Source organism: Heterostelium album (assembly GCF_000004825.1).
Source record: "Heterostelium album PN500 unplaced genomic scaffold PPL_scaffold2, whole genome shotgun sequence".
In the NCBI taxonomy this organism is placed as follows: Eukaryota; Evosea; class Eumycetozoa; order Acytosteliales; family Acytosteliaceae; genus Heterostelium; species Heterostelium album.
The window spans coordinates 1896275-1916152 of NW_008805064.1; the positions used below are offsets into that span (position 1 = coordinate 1896275).

Consider the following 19878-nt stretch of genomic DNA (forward strand, 5'->3'; position numbering starts at 1 on the left):
AAAGAAATAAAACAAGGAAAAAAACTCTGCCATGCCCGTCAATTCCAGAATCAGTGTCGACAATATTTTGACTTTTTTTTTCTTGTTTCAGTGGTATCAGAGCAGGACCTTATTTTGCAACGGTTGTGGAATCAATTCATTAACGAGAACTTATTTTAATGATTTCCTATGGATATTTTTAACTTTTTGGTTTTTTTTTTTTTTATTGCAAATATTCAAAAAAAAAAAAAAAAAAAAATCCACATCATGATACTGTACCACATCACTGGGTTTCAAAATCGACATTAGTACTGGTCATGATTTTCGAGGTTTTTGACTGTCACAAGACCAAGGGACAGGTCCTTATTTTTGTTTTTTCACTTTTGACAAAAAAAAACACATGACACTTAGATCTAATCGATTAAAAACAAATTAATTATTAATAAATAAATAAGCATCATAAAATTATCGATAATTCAAAATTATATATGCAATATGATTTATTATTTTTTCCTAATGATTGAAGTTAGACATTAATACTACATAATCGATAGAAGTGAAATTTACACCCGTGTAATGGGAAAACCAACTAGCTGGTTTGCATTGCAAACAATTCTAATTTATGAATCTTAATTATAAGGGATCTTCCCAACTCAACAACTGTATTTTAATTGTAAACTAATAACTGCCAAATGATAATAATCGATTGCGATTTAAAGTTTTAATTTGATTCAAGTAAATTGAAATCATTGAAACAATCGATACTTTAAAAGTTTGATACAGTGGTGTTTAATTTAATACAGTTGGCTTTGTGTTTAATTATTTAAATTTTAAAGTGTGTTTACTCTGAAGTTTTAATTAAAAAACATTGATTAGATTTAAATTGTTGTTTGTGTTTTAGAGAAATTGTATACATATTTGTTTGTACTACTCTTCTCTTCCAATATACGTAATACATGTTTGTGGTTTTGTGTTTGTTATATATGATTAATTGCGATTGATTAGTGCAAACAATGTGTTGTGTCGATAGAAAGTGAGTGTGGGTGTGGAAAACAGAATCATGATAAAGTTGTTATTTGAGTTTAGAAATAAACATGTTGGTGGGTTTGGTTTTGTTTTTTTGTTTTTGTTTTTGTGATTGATGGTAAAGATTATCGTGGTTATAACTGTTAAACCAATATAAACTAGACTTTTGATCTACTATAATACACTATCGTAATTATAACACATAAGTTATAATCTAACTATTAATTAATTAACAATTAAAATTTTTTTAATGTTATTTAAATAGTTTTAATGTTTGTTCATTTTTATTTTTATTTTATTCTTTTTTTTTTTTTTTTTTTTTTGTTTTTAAAAAAAATAACACATTCTATTATCATCGCGATAACACTTTAAAGTATTAGTACAACAAACAACAACTCATATACTATAGAAGCTACAGTAACATAATAAATAATTAAAAAAAAAATAAAACTAATCAATTATTTTATTTAAATATATAAATAACTATAGACGTGTAATAGATTGTTTTTAAATATAAATATAACTCACACCTAATCTTGTTATTTAAATTTCATACACATTTAAACAATTATAATAACTAGTTAGTTTGTATGTTATTGATCAATTTCTTTATAACTTGGTTTTTTTAAATTTTCATATTTTTTTCACCGATTTTTATAAAAATCAATATTTTAATTAAAAAAAAAAAAAAACCAAGAACAAAATTTTTTTTCATATTTCTTTTGTTCATTATTTTTTTCTCTATTTTTAGGTACAGAGTTTGATCACAAAAATAACCAACACAACATATATCCATACCAATATTTCAAAATAAACACCATCTTTTTATTCACAAATCTCATCTAATATCATCTTTGTTTAGTTTTGTAATCATCAACCAAACAATCAATATTTTTATTTTTTTTTTTTTTTTAGATATTACTATTATTAAAATAACTATAAAGATTTAGTCGTCGACGACATATCATACTCGTTTCCTTTCATATTATTTTGTTCTCATAACAATAACAACAATTATATATATATATATATTTTTTTAAAACTTTAATTTCTATTTTTATATAACTTTACTTAGAAATTAATTAATTAATAATACATATATAGTAATAATAATAATAATAATAATAATAATAATAATAATAATATTGTAGTAAATATTAGAATGGATCCAGCAAATCTATATTATTCGTTTATTTCTAGATTCTTGGATAATGACATTCCATCGGTGAATGCAAATTTCAAGGAGTTTCTCTTGAAGGACGGCGTAATTCAGATGCTGATGTCGTTCATCACACAGAATTTCCCAGCAAATGTAAAGAGAGACGAGAAAGACAAAGAAACACCTGTAGGCGTACCTATCGAGGTACTTAAATCCTACAAAGTAATGGATCTATTCGTACATCCAACTCCACCATTCATCTCTTTAGCCAAAGAGAAATTACCAATTATCTGTAAGTGTGTAACTACGTGGTAAACAATAGACACTCACTCTTTAATATTAACATCACATATCTTTCACTCTCTTTATATATCATTCAATTTCATATAATAATAATAATAATAATAAAAGTATCAACACTATTTGAAATATTTCAATATACAGTGACAGCGAACAATCAATTGCAATTGAATAGAATCGAACAACCCAAAGGAAATATGCATCACTTCTCAAAGGTAATACAGTGTCTGTTCAATCAGTTCACCTATGACACTGTGAATGCACTCGCAGAGATCTATCCAAATGCACAGCGAAGCTACTTCCAAGTGCTCATTGAGAATCTCAGATTCCAACCGATCAAGGAGTTACTCCTGGTCATCTCAAAGCGCGCTGCCAGAAGTGTCAGCGAGTATCAAACCACCAATCCACTCGATACCAAAAAAATACAGAAAGGACTTGTTAAATCTAAACTCTACAATATAATTATTACTCATTTCGCACAACCAACAAGTATGTTATATAATCGCTAACAACTATAGAGTTTAGACGACAATCAATATCGCTAACAAAATAATATTAATATTAATCTACACAATAGAAACAATAGATACAGAAACAAATTGTGTGGATTTAGAGGGATGCTCTGATTTTATGGTGCGTTGCATTGAGGAGTTGAATATATTCGGTCCGGATGTCGGACTGCAGTTTTGTCATTTCCAATCGAAAGACTTTGCAGAGACGTTGGCAAAGATCATTCTGAATGAGGGTGGCAAGAAGTATACTTTTACACACCGTCAGCTGGCAGTTTCCGTTGTGGCGTCGCTCGTCGCCAAGAGCAACGATCACGCCAACAACAACCAGTATCAAGCAGAGAAAGACTCGATATTCTCGAGTGGTATCACCACATGGACTCAGTTTTACAGTCTCAATCACATGAGCACCATCTGCAAGCTCCTAATAGATATGGGCATCGATCAATCACCAACCTTTAAGAAATCACTGACATCGTCGCGTGTCGATACTCTCACACTGCTCATCGAGCTCATCAAGTATCGTTCAACCACCCAAAACAAAAAGAAAGTATCGAATCAACCTTATATTCCTCATGAACTATGGTCATTGCTAGTTGATTGGTTCTTCCAATTCAAGTAAGTGTTGTTGTTGTTGTTGTTTTTTAATCATATCATATCATATTAACAACTAACTCTTATTATTATATTAATATTTAGTAATATATATCATTCTAAATTCTATCACCTTTTAATTGAATTGTTTTCACAGAATCATCAACCTTCTATCAAACACTTTTGTTCACAACATCTCAAGCGATTCATTCAATACTATTGCGATGTTCCAACTTCAGATTCTAGAGGTATCGTTTTACTGATGTGTAACTACATCAGACTGACAGGTGACACTCAAGCATTACAGAACAACAGTAGCAATTGGTTACCTTCATTTTTAAAGAGTAGTGATACTTGGCAATTATTTTTACCTCAATTACTTGTAATGTATTTCCTTATAACTAATATATATATATATAAAGTTGACTAACTAACTAATAAACTAACTTATGTTATATTATATAGAATGACACAATTAAACAATATCAATCAACAATTACAAATAATAATAATAACAACAATAATGACAATAACAATAGTGAAAATGGAACTGAAAAGGAATTGATACAAGGATTTTCAGCAATCAATTTAGGATCAGATTTTGCAGATTCAATTGGATTCGAAGTTGAAGATAAGAAGAAAAAGGTAGTTAGCAATGGTGCAACCAAACAATTTGTAGTAGATGAGATCATCAGTACAGAGCAAATGTCAAAGATTGAGGCAGAGTTGTTCGAAGATGACAAGAAATCTGCACCAAAGAAACCAAGTAAAAAGAAATAAATTAAATTAGTGTTTTTTTATACAGTTTTAATCAATTGACCATTATTTGTATTGAATTATTCTATTAGTAATACATATATCAATGGATGATTAGTTATTCATATTCTATATAGCACTTTTTTAAATAATCACTTGACAAACCAAAAGGTTGATTAAAATTATTCCTATTTCAATTTTTTCAACAAACCATTTTAATTTTAAAATTGTTATGAATCATCTGTTATTATATTATCTTCCTACCTCAGAACAAATTAGAAATCAATGCCTCAATAATAATAATAAGAATGACATCATTGTCGATTACAATAAATATAAAAGTAGGGAGGAATTACATCAATCGTTAGAGTCTATTCTTTTTAAATATACATTAGGTTATAATATCATCGATGATAATACCTCCAAAAATAATGATAATGATAACAACAACAACTACAACAACAATCACATCAGCAAAAATAATATCAATAGTAAAATAAAAACTGAATTACATTTAGTAAATCAATTGAAATTACTACTTTATAATACAATCAATTCATTAAACGATAGAATATCAACTGAAACAAAACAATCGAAAATTAAAAAGTTATTTTGGAGACATTTCAGATTGATATTGATTAACAATAACAATAATAATAATAATAATAATAGTGATAATAGATATTCAAAAGATATAGTTCAACAGATTCTCTATTACTTGTGTGAGAGTCAAGCTTTACATGTGGTTACGTTGATTTTGAACGAAATCTATCGTGGTGATACCGACCGGTTGATTCAGTGGTTCCTCTCGGATGACCGCTACATTCAGGTTTGGTTCCAACACTTTCACTACGATGGTCGAAGCAAGTATGGTGCGGTGGCACTCGAGCGCTTCCTCTTTGCCAATCGTGATGATGTTTGGCATCGAATAGTCTGGTTGAAACAGCCGATTCCACCACCGGTACTCGCACAGAAACGTGAAATGATGTTACAGATCAACGTGCTCGATACCATCAAATCGTTGTTGCAATCCGACGATCAATTTACACGGCTATTCATCAATGACTATCTCTTTGACTCGATATATCCAACTGGTAGCAATGCATTCGATTGTTGTAGCTATTTCCTCTCGATGAACAATCAATATTTCATAGATCAACTATATCAACTTTTAATGGAAAAGAATAATGATAATTATATATTAGATAGATTCGATCGTTTATTATCGAATCTATTTAAATCAACAGCAGCAAATAATAATAATAATAATAATAATAATGATAATAATGATATACCATTTTTAGTTTTAAGATTACTTGATGAAGATGATCTTCTTCAATTTACATATGATTTATTGGATGAACAGTATGTAGAATCATTAATAACAACTAAATTTAAATCAACTACAACTACAACAACTAGTTATAATGAAACAGAGTTAATTGTAAATTGTATATTAGTATCGAGATGTAGATGGAACCGATTAGAGTCATTATTACTCTACAATGCAATATCACCACAGAATATCAATAAAATTATAAAACCTTTATTTAAAGATAACGATCAATCTTTATTAACAGGTAAGTAGTGATATATCAATATAAAAAGAAGAAATGAACTAACTTTAGTTTAATTTATTTAAAGATGAACAAATAGAATTTAAAAAGAATATAATTAGCTTACTTGTGGAGTATTATGGTGGAAAGTTAAAGAGTAAAGATGATTTAGAGAAAGAAATAGTTATACCCTATTGTAGTCACAGTCATCATATCTTACAAAAGAATAGTGTCATCTCATCTATTAAATTCTTATTATTGGATACTTTTATATATTATTTTATTTTAGAGAGTATAAAACAACAACAACATCAGCAGCAGCAATTTAATATAAATATAGAATCATTATTAAAAGATAATAATATTGAATATCAACAACAATGTAAAGAAGATAAAACAACAACAACAACAACATTAAGTGAGAATGAGTTATTACTTTCATTATCTTCTTCAGATAGTGAAGATAATAGTAAAAAGAAAAGAAAAAAGAAAAAGAAGAGTAAAGAAAAGAGGAAGAAACAAAGATCTTTATTTAAAGATGATGACAATGACGATGATGATAATGATGACTATGGTTTTGGTCATAGCAATCATCTTGATGGTCAAAGAAACATATTGGATAGAAATTGGATAATACCAATGATTTCAAAACAAGTTACATTCACAACACACGATCTTATACAAATATTATATCAATTTAAATTCGATGAAATCTTTTATAAATTGTTTCACCAACAACAGTAGAGAAATAAAAGGGGTTGAAAGATCTTTCAAAAACACATTAATTTTGATGTTCACCAATTTTTTATTTTATTTTTCTTTAATTTAAATTTTAATATAATAATAATAAAGGTGTTATAGTTAAAATTAACAATTGATTTAATATATATTTATAAAATGATAAAATCAGTTGGTCTATTAAATAATGTTTATAAACATGGAAGTAGAAATAATACTATTTTAAGTTTCAATACAAGATTAATCTTTAGAAATCAATATTCTTCATCTTCACAAAATCAATCGTTTAATTTTCAAATCAAATCAACTGATCAACAACAACAACAACAGCAACAAGAAAAAGGATATACTTTTAATGATCATCATCATAATAATAATAATAAAAAGAGATGGCAAGTAAAGAATATTTCAATGGTTTCGATTGTTGGTGCTGCGGTCGGTTGTTCAGGTATCAGTTTGTGTCACGAACCAACAAGAAATCATAGTCACGCGACAACTGCTGTGTCGGTAGAGGATGTCGTACGTGGTAGAACAGTGACCGAAGAGGAGTTTGAAGAGCTACAGCAGAACAAGCGAAACAAGAAGATTGTCAATGTTGCCGGTGCTGCTGCACTCTCTGGTTTCATGGGATACTCTGCTGGCTATGCCACCAAGCGTTTGGGTCGTGTCGTCATGTACGTAGTCGGTATTCTCTTTATATTCTCACAGGTTCTCTCTTACTATGGTTACATCACCATCGATTGGAAGAAGATCACCTTGGATGCATCGCCAAAGTTCACCAAAGAGAAGCGTAGAGACTACCTTCGTAGATTCTATTCGTTGCTCACTCAAAATCTACCATTTAAGAGTAAGTATTTTTGATCAAAATGAATCGTTTCAAACAATTAGATTCTGGAACTAAACAAAAAACATATATAATTATAATTTTTACTTTATTTCAATGAACATTTCTTATAGTTGGATTCGGAAGTGGTTTTTATTTAGGAATAATGAGCAAATAAATAAGGACGAAAGAGATATATATAATCTAAATTGTTAAAATAAAGAATAAATGATATGTTATTCAGAGAATGTAAATTCAAGACAAATGTTTGAAAAAAACAATATTTTATTATTATATTATATTGGATCGATAGATATCTTTACGGTTGTAAATTAGATAATATAATACAGCTATAGGCGTTAGAACAGAAATACAAGCAATAAAAAAAAAAAGAACAGAGAATATTTATGTACAATTACTTTCATGATTTGGAAAGAAAAAAAATAAAAGTTGTTTTTCATCAGCGGCATAGTATTGGTTATTCTACTTCTATTTTATTTTCAATTACTTTTTTTTTTTTGAAGTGACAATACAAGGTCGAAGTTGAGATATTCAACAACACAACAATAGTACCCGGGTTTTATTGGAACTAGTAATTAATATGAACGTCAACTAAAGATAAGGCAGGGGAAAAGATAGTTTATTTTCTATTACTTTAATAAATCAAATTACAAAAAAAAAATAAAAATTTTATTTATTAAAGATAAGACTTTCAGTCCAAACTGATGAGTCAGGAATTTATTTAATTTGAATTACTTGATTGGACTTGATGGTATTCCAAAATTCCAAAAAGCTTGGAGGTGATAATTTTCGCCGCATCAGAAAATTGGTCTTCATCAAAAATGATCAAATACCATCAAAATATCTTTACGGGTTTTATTTTTATTCGTTTATTAGCTAGTGAGGGGGGATGGCTTTGGGAAGTTCCAGGTTTGGTGGTTCCAGATGAGTTTGAAGTCGTCTAGATTCTTCAGCCATTTGGATTGATATGCTTGAATGTTTCGACTTAAGAATCAAAATTTTAATTTTTTTGTATTTTACATCAAAGGCTCCATAGCATAGTTGGTTATTGTACTTCCCTAGTAAAGGAAGAGATAGGAAGGGGTCACGAGTTCGAATCTCGTTGGAGCCTTTATAAAATTACTTGTACGCATGCGGTTTAACTTGTTTTGTAGTATTACTAAGAGTACACTTGGCAGTTCATCTCAAACATCTGGACAACAAGATCAAATCTGCTAAACCTATTCATTTTTTCATTGTGGGATATGAAACTATCAGCACGACTATCACCACAAACAGTTACTATCTGTACACACACCTATTCTGATTGATGGTCTTCCACCCACTCTAAAGCAAATCTACGACCACCTTTTGATCGTCAAGCATGGCATTCCACCACTAACTGATGGCCAGTTCCAACTATCTCTACCACCAACCAAATTCGACTACACATCTTACGACAGTATCTTCATCTATATTTCGCTTATCAAACACCAGCGTGGACGAAACACTGTCTTCCGGTTCTTCTCTCGTTCGCTTCCTGGATTGGCTTACAACAAATACAAAGAATGTGAACTGTGCTTCACATACTGCTCTGACCCATATTTCCATACATTCTTTTAATTGTCGAGCAGTTATGCACAGATTCAACTTTAATACCATTCTTGACTCCTTACAGCTTTCAGGTGGTCAACATTTCGATTGGACTATGGAAGACGCGTATCAGTTGGTTAGAAGAAAGGACAACATCACTACTCTCGCTTCACTTGTCTTTCATCAAATCTGGAAATTCTATTGTAAATCCTATTTTGGCGGTACTCCTCTCCACGATAACAACCTACTATCTAATGAATCTATCATAAATGAGTATATACAGCACATATAAGTAATGAAATTAATTATATATAACAGTATCTGTAACTTACAATCCAAACTTAAATAACCAGTAACCAATCAAATGTCAGCCAACTATTATTTCCTCTTCTTCATTTCTTCATTTTCAATTAACCAATTCAATCATCAGTATTCTCATCAACTTAATAATCTATAAAATATCTATAACTAAATAATTATAATAAAAATCAAAATAGCAATCAATTGCAGAATTATGAAAAAGTAAAAACTGTAAAAAAAAAAAAAAAAAAAAGGATCAATACATTTTTAAAATAATAAATCAATACCATTATTAGAAGAATAATAAATGATTAAGGAATTACTTTAAGAAATAATAACAAACTTAAAGGTTTTTAACTGATTTTACAAACAAAGATATTGATTTTTTTGAAAAGTAATTAAACAGATGAAACTAAAATAAACAAGGAGAGTATAGTATAAATAAAGGTTATTCTTTAAAGGAGTACCCGATTTTAGAACAACTAATATTCTATCATTAAGTTGAAAGTGGTAGATTCAAATTCAATCTTTACTCGAATTAATTTACATGTATATGGAATTAGATACTTAGACAAACTATCCTAAGCTCTAGATTCCCAGATTTTTTGGAAATGTAGAGTATGATATAGATCGACTCATAAATAATTTTTTTTAACTATTTTTAGTAAACTGTACAAGACATCTCAGTTGTCAGCTAAGTTGGAGCTTTGGCTGTGGGTCACCTTAGCGCCATCAAACTATAAAAGTTACTCATAGAAGATTACTTTTCATACAGTTTGATTCGCCGGAATTCTGTAAGGACAACAGAACAGTCTCCAACTTCTTCACCTAGATCTTTCGGTCGACCATCAGAGATATATTTTCATATTAAACCGGACACATTAGAGAAACATAGTGAACGAAGAGTTTTGGAGTGAGAACAACAGTATGTCATCATGGAAGCTTCACCCACAGTAATAAAGAAGATTTTATCCGTTAGAATTTATTTCAATCTTGCGGCAATATCAAGGATTAAAATAAAAATATAAAACATAGGTAACTGATAAATCATAAAGTTTTGTATATATATTATTCAAATATAATACATTCTTCTTTATTTTGATTTCAAAATTCTATTTAGGAAATATTTCATAATGTAGATCATGTTACTTTAATTTAGTTATAAAATTATTAACAAAGTATGAGATAATCTATATAATTGTTTTTTTATCTTTTTTAATATAAAAAATGGTAAATATAAATTTACCTTTAGTAGATATTTTGATGGAATATACCTCAGAGTCTATAATATAGATGCTACCTCACTCAAAATTTGGATAAAATAATTAGTATTAAAAAAATATTCATATTTTAAACACAATAAATGAATTATAAAATAAAAAAAAATAATTCTTTGAATTTAAAATAATTAGAAATGATTTAGGGGGAGATCAACTTGAAAGAAATAATTTTTAATTTTTAATGATTAGTGATTTTATTACAATGGTCAAGTGTAGAGATCTTGAAAATATGTTAAAAATCAAATAAAATCTAGTGAGAAAAACGAAAAAAAAGACATGGCGAACCACAGCTGTTTACCCATTGATCAATTTACCCATTTTTTTTGTTTTTTTTGCTTAAAAAAAAAATAAAATTGATATCAATTGTTGTATTTATTTTGATATATTAACAACATACCATTGATTCTCAAAAGTTTTAAAGACAAATATTAAAATGGTTTTAGATCCAACGTTTTTAATAATGATACAAATTTTCATTTTAAAAAAATCTATACACAAATGAATGAAAAAATTCTCATAATTAGTGGTTGAACAGAAGATGATTTATAAAAATATTTATAATATAACTTGAAGTAAAAAGATATTAATAACATTCTTATTTCCATTTTTAACTATATTTAAAAATTGTAAAAAGTGTAGATTATTAACTATCTTCACATGTAGTGGCTCAATGATAAATGAGATAGAATAGAAAATATTTTGAAGGAATTATTATTATAATCTGATTTTAAAACATTCTTTTAAGTGAGGGAATAATATTTAGGTTTGAATCTGATCCAAAAAAACAAAATCTGGTTTATTAATATTATGTTTTTATAGTCATCCAAGATATTGGAAAATATTAACTCATTTATTCGATTATCTAAATAGTCAGTTTGTAATCCAAGAGATAATCATCGATTTTTTTGTTTTTAATATTGATTCTTGGGAGTTAAAAACCTAAATAACTGGATTATATAAAACTATTTCAAATCTTTAGATTAGGTATAAAAAAGATGATGTAAGAATAAAGAATCAATTATTATAGTTAAAATTCGAAATATACAGTATATGGTTTGATACCTTTTAGTATTATATTTGAAAGTTGAGTGAAAAAAGTGGTTTCTTTTTTATATTAATCATAAAAAATGAATATGTTTATGGAATTTCAATAGATTATCTTTTATCAAAATTAAAATTTTGAACTGTTTTGAGGAAACAAAAACCAATATAAATAGAAAATTTTATCATTCTTTTTATCATATCAAATATTTCATTAATACTTATTTTCTAAACTAACACATTCTGAAAAATATGGCTGGACCTTGGAACCTCTCGTTCGTATAAATAATTATATCTATCAAAATTTACAAAGATAATAGACTAACAAAGAAAAAAGACCTGGACAGAGTAAAGATAAAATCCCGACGTGGGCTTGGCCTCGTTCAACTCAAGTGCATGTGCAAAATCTTGATGGAAGACCAGGTAGAGTACGTATGCAAGCTGGTGGATCCCCTGATGAGGATAATGATCTTGCACCACACCAAGATGCTAACTTCAGTAGATCTTTTGGTGGAGTGTACCTTAGAGTCACTAATATCGGTTCAACTACTCTCAAAGTTTGGACTGCATAAATCAGAGTACAATTTTCATATTTCTAATAAACACATCAAAAAATGGTATTAAAATTTTTTTAAATTCAAATCAAACTTTTTTATTTTTTGTTTCTTTAAATAAAGACTAGTATTTACTACTGAAAAGTATTACTAAAATAAATTAGCATTGATTTTAAAGGATAATATTTTACAGTGAATTTTAACTTATATATACTAAAACACATATTTTTTACTTAAAATGAATTCTTAACTAAATTTGATATATAAACAAACCAGTTAGGACCTGAATGCTTTTTAAAATTCTTGGGGATTCATGAGATAAATATATATACTAGATGCCATTCATTCTAAACTCAATAGAGCTCTTAAATAATGATGATATGAAATGACTTCTGGTTATTGCCATAAACCCTATAAATCTTTATGAAACAATTTGTATCAAATAATCATCAACTAGGTTTGTCTTAATCATATTTATTGATTTTTAAGAAAATAAATTTAAATCTATAAAAGAAAAAGTATTTTATTCATTCAGAAATATTGAACCAAAATTAATTTTTGTTTGTTATTTTTTTTATTTTTTTTTTAAATGTTTCAATTTTTTTATAAATACTAATCATTTTCTAAGATTTATACTCCAATATATTTCTAAAACAAATAAATGAATATATGTCTGATGATTTGATACCTCTGTCCTGTTTCTCAGATTTTTGCGGTATTAAATGGTATAGGTATACTTGAGTCACAAAATTCCAAAGATGACTCTTGATAGAGTTTACATCTTCATTTCTTGAACTCAAGATATTTATCTATAACTGCTGTTATTTCTACTATTTGTTTTTTTCAATTTTTAGAAGAGGTTTTCATTTTTATACAAAATAATTTATTATTTTAACAAAAATAGATAGTTTTAATCAAATTTTTATTATATTATATTGTATTTCTAATTAAATTGTTCTAACCATTTAGCAACATTCCGGTGAATGAAATATATCGATTTTGTCTTACTATTTAGTTGGTGAACTCATCATGAAATGCATGACACCAAAACCTAATCATTCAACTGAAAAAAAGGTCAAAAAATATGAAAGTATAAAATTGCTAACCACAATGTTGACCACTCAAAAGTTCATATGACACTATTTTTTTATTTTTTTTTTTTGAAAGATTCTTAAAAACAACCTGCTCTTCTCTCGAGAATAGTCGCTATGTTTACTTTTAAAATGACATAATTGACCAAACACATAGCGAAGCATCACAAATGCACCGATCTTTAATCTAATAAATTGGGTCAACAACAACAAAAAAAAAAACAAAAAAGAATACAAAAAAATTTATTCTTTTTGTTGTTTTTTTAATTTTTTTTTAATTTTTGATTTTATTTAATTTTTTTAATTAATATTTATGTCTTTGAAATTGATTGTTTCATTTCATTGTACACCAACCAATTCAAAATTTTTATCAATCAAAAAATAATAAATCATTAATTTATTTTTTTTGAAAAAAGATCTAGATTTAGTAGTAAAATAAAATATTATAGAATAATTAATTTATTAAAAAAATATACATTTATGAAAATACCAATTATTAAAAGAAAAACTTCAAAGATAATAAATAATAATAATAATTCTAAATCCAAAAAAAATAATAAAAAGGAAAAAATTTTATATTTAAAAAGTACGAAAAATTATATTTGCTTTTTTTTTTTTTTTAACAAAGTTTGTCCTGGTTATTTTGAAGATAAAATTGCAATTTTATTTAGTTTTTAGATACAAATCTCACCACAATATTATATAACTAAAAGTTTGAAGATTCTCGAGAAAATAAGATTGAAATCACTGGAAACTCTATATAATACAGGATTTAAAAAAATCAAAACAGTAAAATAATTACTTAATAAAGTAAAATCAATCTTAATTTTAATATCATATTTTGTTTTTTATGATTTTTGTTAATCAACTTTGTAACTATATATCAATAATATTAAGATAAAATAGAATAAAATAATTGAAAAGAAAATAAGATACCACCTTTGCATTGCATTTTCGCGAATGTTAATAACACACAACCCTATACTTACACACACTAACACATAGACAACACACCTATACATAGTCTCAAAATTACAATAGCAAGACAAAGAAAGACATCATAATTTATTCATTCACTCTATTTCATTTCATCACCAGATGTATAAATAATAATATCAAAATAAAAAAATATCATAAAATAATAAAAATTTTGCTCAATCCAACTTTTTTAGATCATCTTTGCTTTATTGTTTTATTGCCAAAAACAAAAAAAAATCAAAACAAAAACAAAAACAGCAGTCTTCTAAATCACAACAATCATTCAATCATTTTGACCATATTTTTATAGCTATCATTTAAACTTTAATAGATAATAAAGTCTAATAGTTTACCGATCAATCAATACTATTAAATTTTATGATAAATCATTAAAAACAACATTAAAATCAAATTATTCATTCATATCTTTTTTTTTTTTTTTTTTAAAAAAAAACAATTCATAAATTATAGAAAGTTTAATTATTAGATTATATTAGTTGTGTGTTTTTAATTTATTTAGATATATATATATATTACATTACATTACATATATATATTTACATAACTAATTAAGCTTTATTTTTATTATATCATTAATTATTACTATTATTCATAAATCATAACACTTTATTTTTGTATGATTCTACTTTAATATTTATATTTTGTCGAAATCGAAATATAAATATTCTGAATACACAAAAAAATAGAGGACTATTATAATTTAACGACTACACAAGAGCCCAATACTGAGATTCTACATCGACTCGATAGTAGAATGATAGGTGTATTGGGAGAAGCGGATTTGGCCAAATGTCAAGAGTTGCTTCCAAGAGATCAGAGTTTTGTAACGGGATTCCCGTTGCTGCTGCTGCAGAATAACAGCACTATCAGTCATGCCAAGAGTAAGATACGAACGTACAGCTCAACACTGGTGGCACTGCTGCTGACGGACCGCGAAATCTTTTTGTTTCCGCTTTTGGATGACAACAGCCAGCATCTCGAGATTCTCGGGCGTTCGAAACTGCACGACATCTCATCGGTTCAAACCGGTTACTTGCACAGCAGTTCGTCGTCGATGAAGTCACCGCTGGTCAACTCGACCGACAACGACGGTGTTCTACTGAGCAATCTGAGAACATCGCCAGGTCAATACTCTATGAAGATTTCCTTTAGAAAAGGTGGTGTGGCGGCGACAACCACTACAACAACCTCATCGACATCGTCGTCATCGTCGACCTCTACAACACCAACCTACACAACACCAATACCACCGACAACATCATGGACACTCATGACATTCTCACCCAACGACACACCCGATATCCAAAAAGAGCGAGTTCTCAAGATCGTAGCAACAGTAAACTCTATGGTTAGAGATTCACTGATACAACAGAAACTAGAGGCTCATCTCAACACCTCTGAGAAAATAACAATACCAAATGTATATTATAAAACTGGTGATTTATTAGTAAGTTATATAAATATATAGTTATTATAAAAATCATAATATAAAACTAACTTGTATCTCTCTCTCTCTCTCTCTCTCTCTATAAATTAAATAATAATTAGATTGAAGGTGAAATATATTTAACATTACAAAGACTATCGTTTATTCAAAAGTGTGTAAAAGATTTAAATCTGAAAATTTTAAAAAAGAACAAAGATAACTACAGTTTTTCGATCGACACCATTTCCATTTATGAGTGTAAGCAATCCGAATTGAAATGTGTAAAACACCATCAATCGGTTATACTTTCATCTCAAGGCAAAACACCTGATATCAAATCTTCTTATTTATTTTGTTTCCTTAAATCAGAGTATGTATAAATATAATAATATTATAATTTATTGATTGATTATTAATAATCATTTTTATTTTATTTATTTGTTTATTTATTTTAGGATTGCAGAGATTACAAATAATATTATTAGAGTTATAACAGAAAGTCAAGATATAGTAGATCAAGTTGTGATGGAATCACAACATCATGGTAGTAGTAATGGTGTGATCAATTTCAATGGTAATAGTGGTAGTGTGGGAACTGGTGGTGGTAATAACGATCAGAACAAGTCAAAGCTATCGACTTCGAATTTGAGTGACAGTGAATTCTTGTTGGTCGATGAAATCGAGAATTTCAACGAGGTCGGTAGTTCTAATGAACAAGACACCTACATCGAAGAAGAAGAAGACATTCACCTGACAGCAAACAGCTATCAAACTAAACTAGATGACCAACCAACACATCATCCCACTAAAATCAACTTTAAAGTAAATTCCGATATATTAACAAACGATGATATGTTATGGGTATGTAATAATGTTATATAACATTAATTATCTAATCAATTCACTTTACTAATAACGATCATATTAAAATAACTACATAACAATAACTAAACACAGATACAAAGTCATTTACCATTGAGACATAACGATGATATTTTAGAATTGGCATACAGCACACTAAAGAATGGTATCAGTATAAAGACATTTTTCTCGAGACTGCGTGATCGCTCACCTTGTATAATGGTGGCAAGAGACGATCGTGGACATATATTCGGTGCATTCACTTCGGATCCTTGGAATGCAGAAGAAAACCATTCACTATGGAAGTGGTGAGACATTCCTCTTCAAGATCAAGCCAGACCGCAAGAAGTATCCGTGGACACGTATCAACGATGATTTCATGTTGTCAACGAAAGAGTCGTTCATTTCGCTGGGCAGTGGTGGTAAGGGTGTTGGACTGTGGATTGACGAGGAGTTGTTCTATGGTAGTTCCAACCGATGCGAAACATTCAACAATGATATCCTCGCGCACAGCTCCGACTTTAAACTCATCGATCTAGAGGTGTGGTCGCCCGTCCTCAAAAAGAGCGACAAAGTCAAACAAACAAATGCTACCGACTTTTTCGGAACCACCTACACCTATAAACCTCCACCAAGAAGATTCAACGCTTTTGGTATATAGAATCTCAAAATAAACTTTATCATAAAAAAAAACAATAAAAAAGCATATTAAAGTTCTACTTTTTTTTTGTACAAACATGTTTAATATTATAGAGTTGAATAATTATGATTTTATTTCTTCAACCTTAACCTTTCATCATTCAATAAAATAAAGTTAAATCAAGTAAACTTTAAGATCAAAAGATTTAATATCTTAAAGATACCAACATACATACATACATATAATAAAACGTTTAATAAATCATTCAATAATTTACACTTACAATTATAATACAAAACGATATCTCCATACCATATATTACGAATCAATCGATAGATAATCAGTGTTGGTAATCGGTATTCGACTGTTCCACGATGATATTGTTCGATTGGATTATTTGTGAACAGCTCTGATTTGAGATTGTTGATGTGTTCTTGATATTCCAATATTGAATCGATAAGAATATCTTTTCTTAATCCCCTGTGTAGGTAAAACAAAAGATTATAAGGTATGTACTATTTGAATTTCACTATTCATTAAAAATAGAGAGTAAATTGTTGTCACAGAGTGTTTTGTGACAGATTTAAATAAATATTAACAAACAATTAAACAAGTAAGTATAATATTAATATTTGTTTGTCGAAAGATCTTAACTTTTTGTATAGGTCACAAAATTTACAAAAAATATCAAGATTTTTAGATTTGTTTGATTTCAGACTTTACAATCTTTAACTTTCGGATGAAACTGTTAATTGATAGAAATGTAATTACATTGAAAATATTATTAATATATTTATAAGAATGTACAAATCATTATTTATTTATATTGTAATTGCGTTGATTGCTTTTGGAGTAGTATCAGCAGACACCGCAACAACAACAACAATTGTTTCACCAACAGACAGTTTGGTTCATTATGTTGGAAGATTTGATAAAGGTCAATCCGATCAGTACTATGGATTTTCGTGGAGTGGCTGTCAGATAATAGTCAATATAACGGGTACTACTCAGATCGGTGTAGTTTTGAACTCTCAGCTACCCAATTGGTTCGATATATACATCGATGGTAGTTTGTATTACAGACCTTTCAATGTGAGTGCAGCACCACCACAGCAACAACAGATAGCATTGGTCGACAATCTAGATAGCAGCAAAACCTATGTTATCTCGATATCGAAGCGTACGGAAGCAGAGTTTGGTGAAGTTAGATTCTATGGTTTCTCAGTCGATCCAACTTACTCTTTGAATCGTTACAATCCACCTACCACTCGTAAATTTGAATTCATTGGCGACAGTATTGCAACTGGTTATGGTGACATGGGTAAATCACCATGTTCATTTACAGAATCTACTGAAAATGTTGATTTGTAAGTATTAATTATAGTTAGTTGTTGTTTGTTTGTTTGTTTCAATTGGATAACCAACTAACAATCAAAATTATTACTAAATAGGTCATTCGCAGCAGTCATTACAAATGAATTGTTGGGTGAAATGAATATGGCGGCATGGCAAGGAAAAGGTGTTATTAAAAACTATGGTTCTTCGACACCGACCTCTACAGAAACACTACCGGATCTATATCCTTTCATTTTGCCATTGTCAGACAACTCTAGCTATTGGAATCCAACTGAATTCGTACCGGATGTTCTGGTGGTGAATTTGGGTGCCAACGACTATACCGATCCACCTTATCCAACACAACAACAGTTTGAGTCAACGTTCATTTCATTTATCAAAGTGATACTCGCCGGCTATTATCCTTCACAGCCGAAACTCTTTTTCATTTGTGGTGTTATGATTGGTGATCCCGTTACCTGTACCTACACAGAGAACGTCGCCAATGTCTTCAATGCAACTTATATCGACATGCCCAACATTCAAGATAGCTCCTCTGATTTCGGTTGTGATGGACACCCTACTGTTAGTGCTCATGCTCATATGGCAGCAATTGCAATTCCAATCATAAAGCAAGTAATGAATTGGTGAAACAATTAATATTCGTTTCATAATCAAAAAAAAAAAGGTTAATTCAATTTAAATAAATAATTGAAAATGAGTGCGAAAATTATCATAACAAGTTGAACTTCAAAAAAATGTACATTTTTTTTAAATTTAAAAAAAATCTTAATAGTTTTTTTTTTTTTGTGATCATTGCTTTCAAAATTTTTCTGTTTCTCGAAGAATATATCGTATTGGTCATACAGATCATAAAGTTATTAACATGTTTAGATATAGTTGATATCAAAGTATATAATTATATTACTCAAATTCTAGAGGATGAAATATAAAAGATGAAAATATAGTCGTTGTATATAAAAATAGTGTGGAATATGAGAAATAGCATATATATCTGATTATTTATAATAGTATATACAACACACATCTAACAATAGAAAGACAATGTAGTATTAAATTAATTTTTAAATATTTTTATTATTATTCAGAAGTTCACTCATTAATCCCCGCAATATCTGATTGATATATTCAATTCAATTTTATGATTGACAAATTAATATTAAAAAAAAAATAAAATAAAAAATAATAAATAATTAATAATATCGATTGACAAGTTATCAATGATAGTTAAAGAGGAACTATAAAATGAGAGGTCAGTTGTTGATTCTTCAGTTCAATTCAAAATCAAACAAACATC

General features: G+C 28.4%; 6 protein-coding genes and 1 non-coding gene across 7 annotated transcripts; 6 read left to right on the top strand and 1 right to left on the bottom strand.

The window, feature by feature from the left end:
* Positions 1–992: 992 nt before the first annotated feature.
* On the top strand, positions 993–4347 carry PPL_02054 (uncharacterized protein; the record flags this gene model as incomplete). The annotated part of the gene is made up of 8 exons (XM_020573051.1): positions 993–1012; positions 2110–2155; positions 2303–2456; positions 2576–2679; positions 2704–2953; positions 3042–3591; positions 3673–3949; positions 4033–4347. 8 exons carry the CDS (start codon positions 993–995, stop codon positions 4345–4347), a joined length of 1716 nt encoding a protein of 571 aa, XP_020437168.1.
* A 208-nt stretch (positions 4348–4555) lies between these two features.
* PPL_02055 (uncharacterized protein) lies at positions 4556–6623 on the top strand (the record flags this gene model as incomplete). The annotated part of the gene is made up of 2 exons (XM_020573052.1): positions 4556–5903; positions 5968–6623. The coding sequence occupies 2 exons, from the start codon at positions 4556–4558 to the stop codon at positions 6621–6623; spliced, it is 2004 nt and encodes a 667-aa protein (XP_020437169.1).
* Positions 6624–6776: 153 nt separating this feature from the next.
* PPL_02056 (FUN14 domain-containing protein) lies at positions 6777–12226 on the top strand (the record flags this gene model as incomplete). The annotated part of the gene is made up of 8 exons (XM_020573053.1): positions 6777–7468; positions 8234–8389; positions 8489–8586; positions 9072–9306; positions 10473–10511; positions 11433–11490; positions 11593–11613; positions 11975–12226. 8 exons carry the CDS (start codon positions 6777–6779, stop codon positions 12224–12226), a joined length of 1551 nt encoding a protein of 516 aa, XP_020437170.1.
* PPL_02057 lies at positions 8488–8572 on the top strand. Its single transcript is given in 2 exon segments — positions 8488–8526; positions 8536–8572. It is a non-coding gene; the product is annotated as a tRNA-Thr (tRNA).
* A 367-nt stretch (positions 12227–12593) lies between the features above and the next one.
* PPL_02058 (TLDc domain-containing protein) lies at positions 12594–16606 on the top strand (the record flags this gene model as incomplete). Its single annotated transcript, XM_020573054.1, has 7 exons — positions 12594–12603; positions 13224–13298; positions 13928–13969; positions 14985–15179; positions 15456–15745; positions 15847–16094; positions 16180–16606. 7 exons carry the CDS (start codon positions 12594–12596, stop codon positions 16604–16606), a joined length of 1287 nt encoding a protein of 428 aa, XP_020437171.1.
* An 83-nt stretch (positions 16607–16689) lies between these two features.
* On the bottom strand, positions 16690–16902 carry PPL_02059 (uncharacterized protein; the record flags this gene model as incomplete). The annotated part of the gene is made up of 1 exon (XM_020573055.1): positions 16690–16902. The coding sequence occupies one exon, from the start codon at positions 16900–16902 to the stop codon at positions 16690–16692; it is 213 nt and encodes a 70-aa protein (XP_020437172.1).
* Positions 16903–16964: 62 nt separating this feature from the next.
* On the top strand, positions 16965–19684 carry PPL_02060 (uncharacterized protein; the record flags this gene model as incomplete). The annotated part of the gene is made up of 4 exons (XM_020573056.1): positions 16965–17238; positions 18082–18592; positions 18677–19196; positions 19670–19684. The coding sequence occupies 4 exons, from the start codon at positions 16965–16967 to the stop codon at positions 19682–19684; spliced, it is 1320 nt and encodes a 439-aa protein (XP_020437173.1).
* Between the last annotated feature and the right edge of the window lie 194 nt (positions 19685–19878).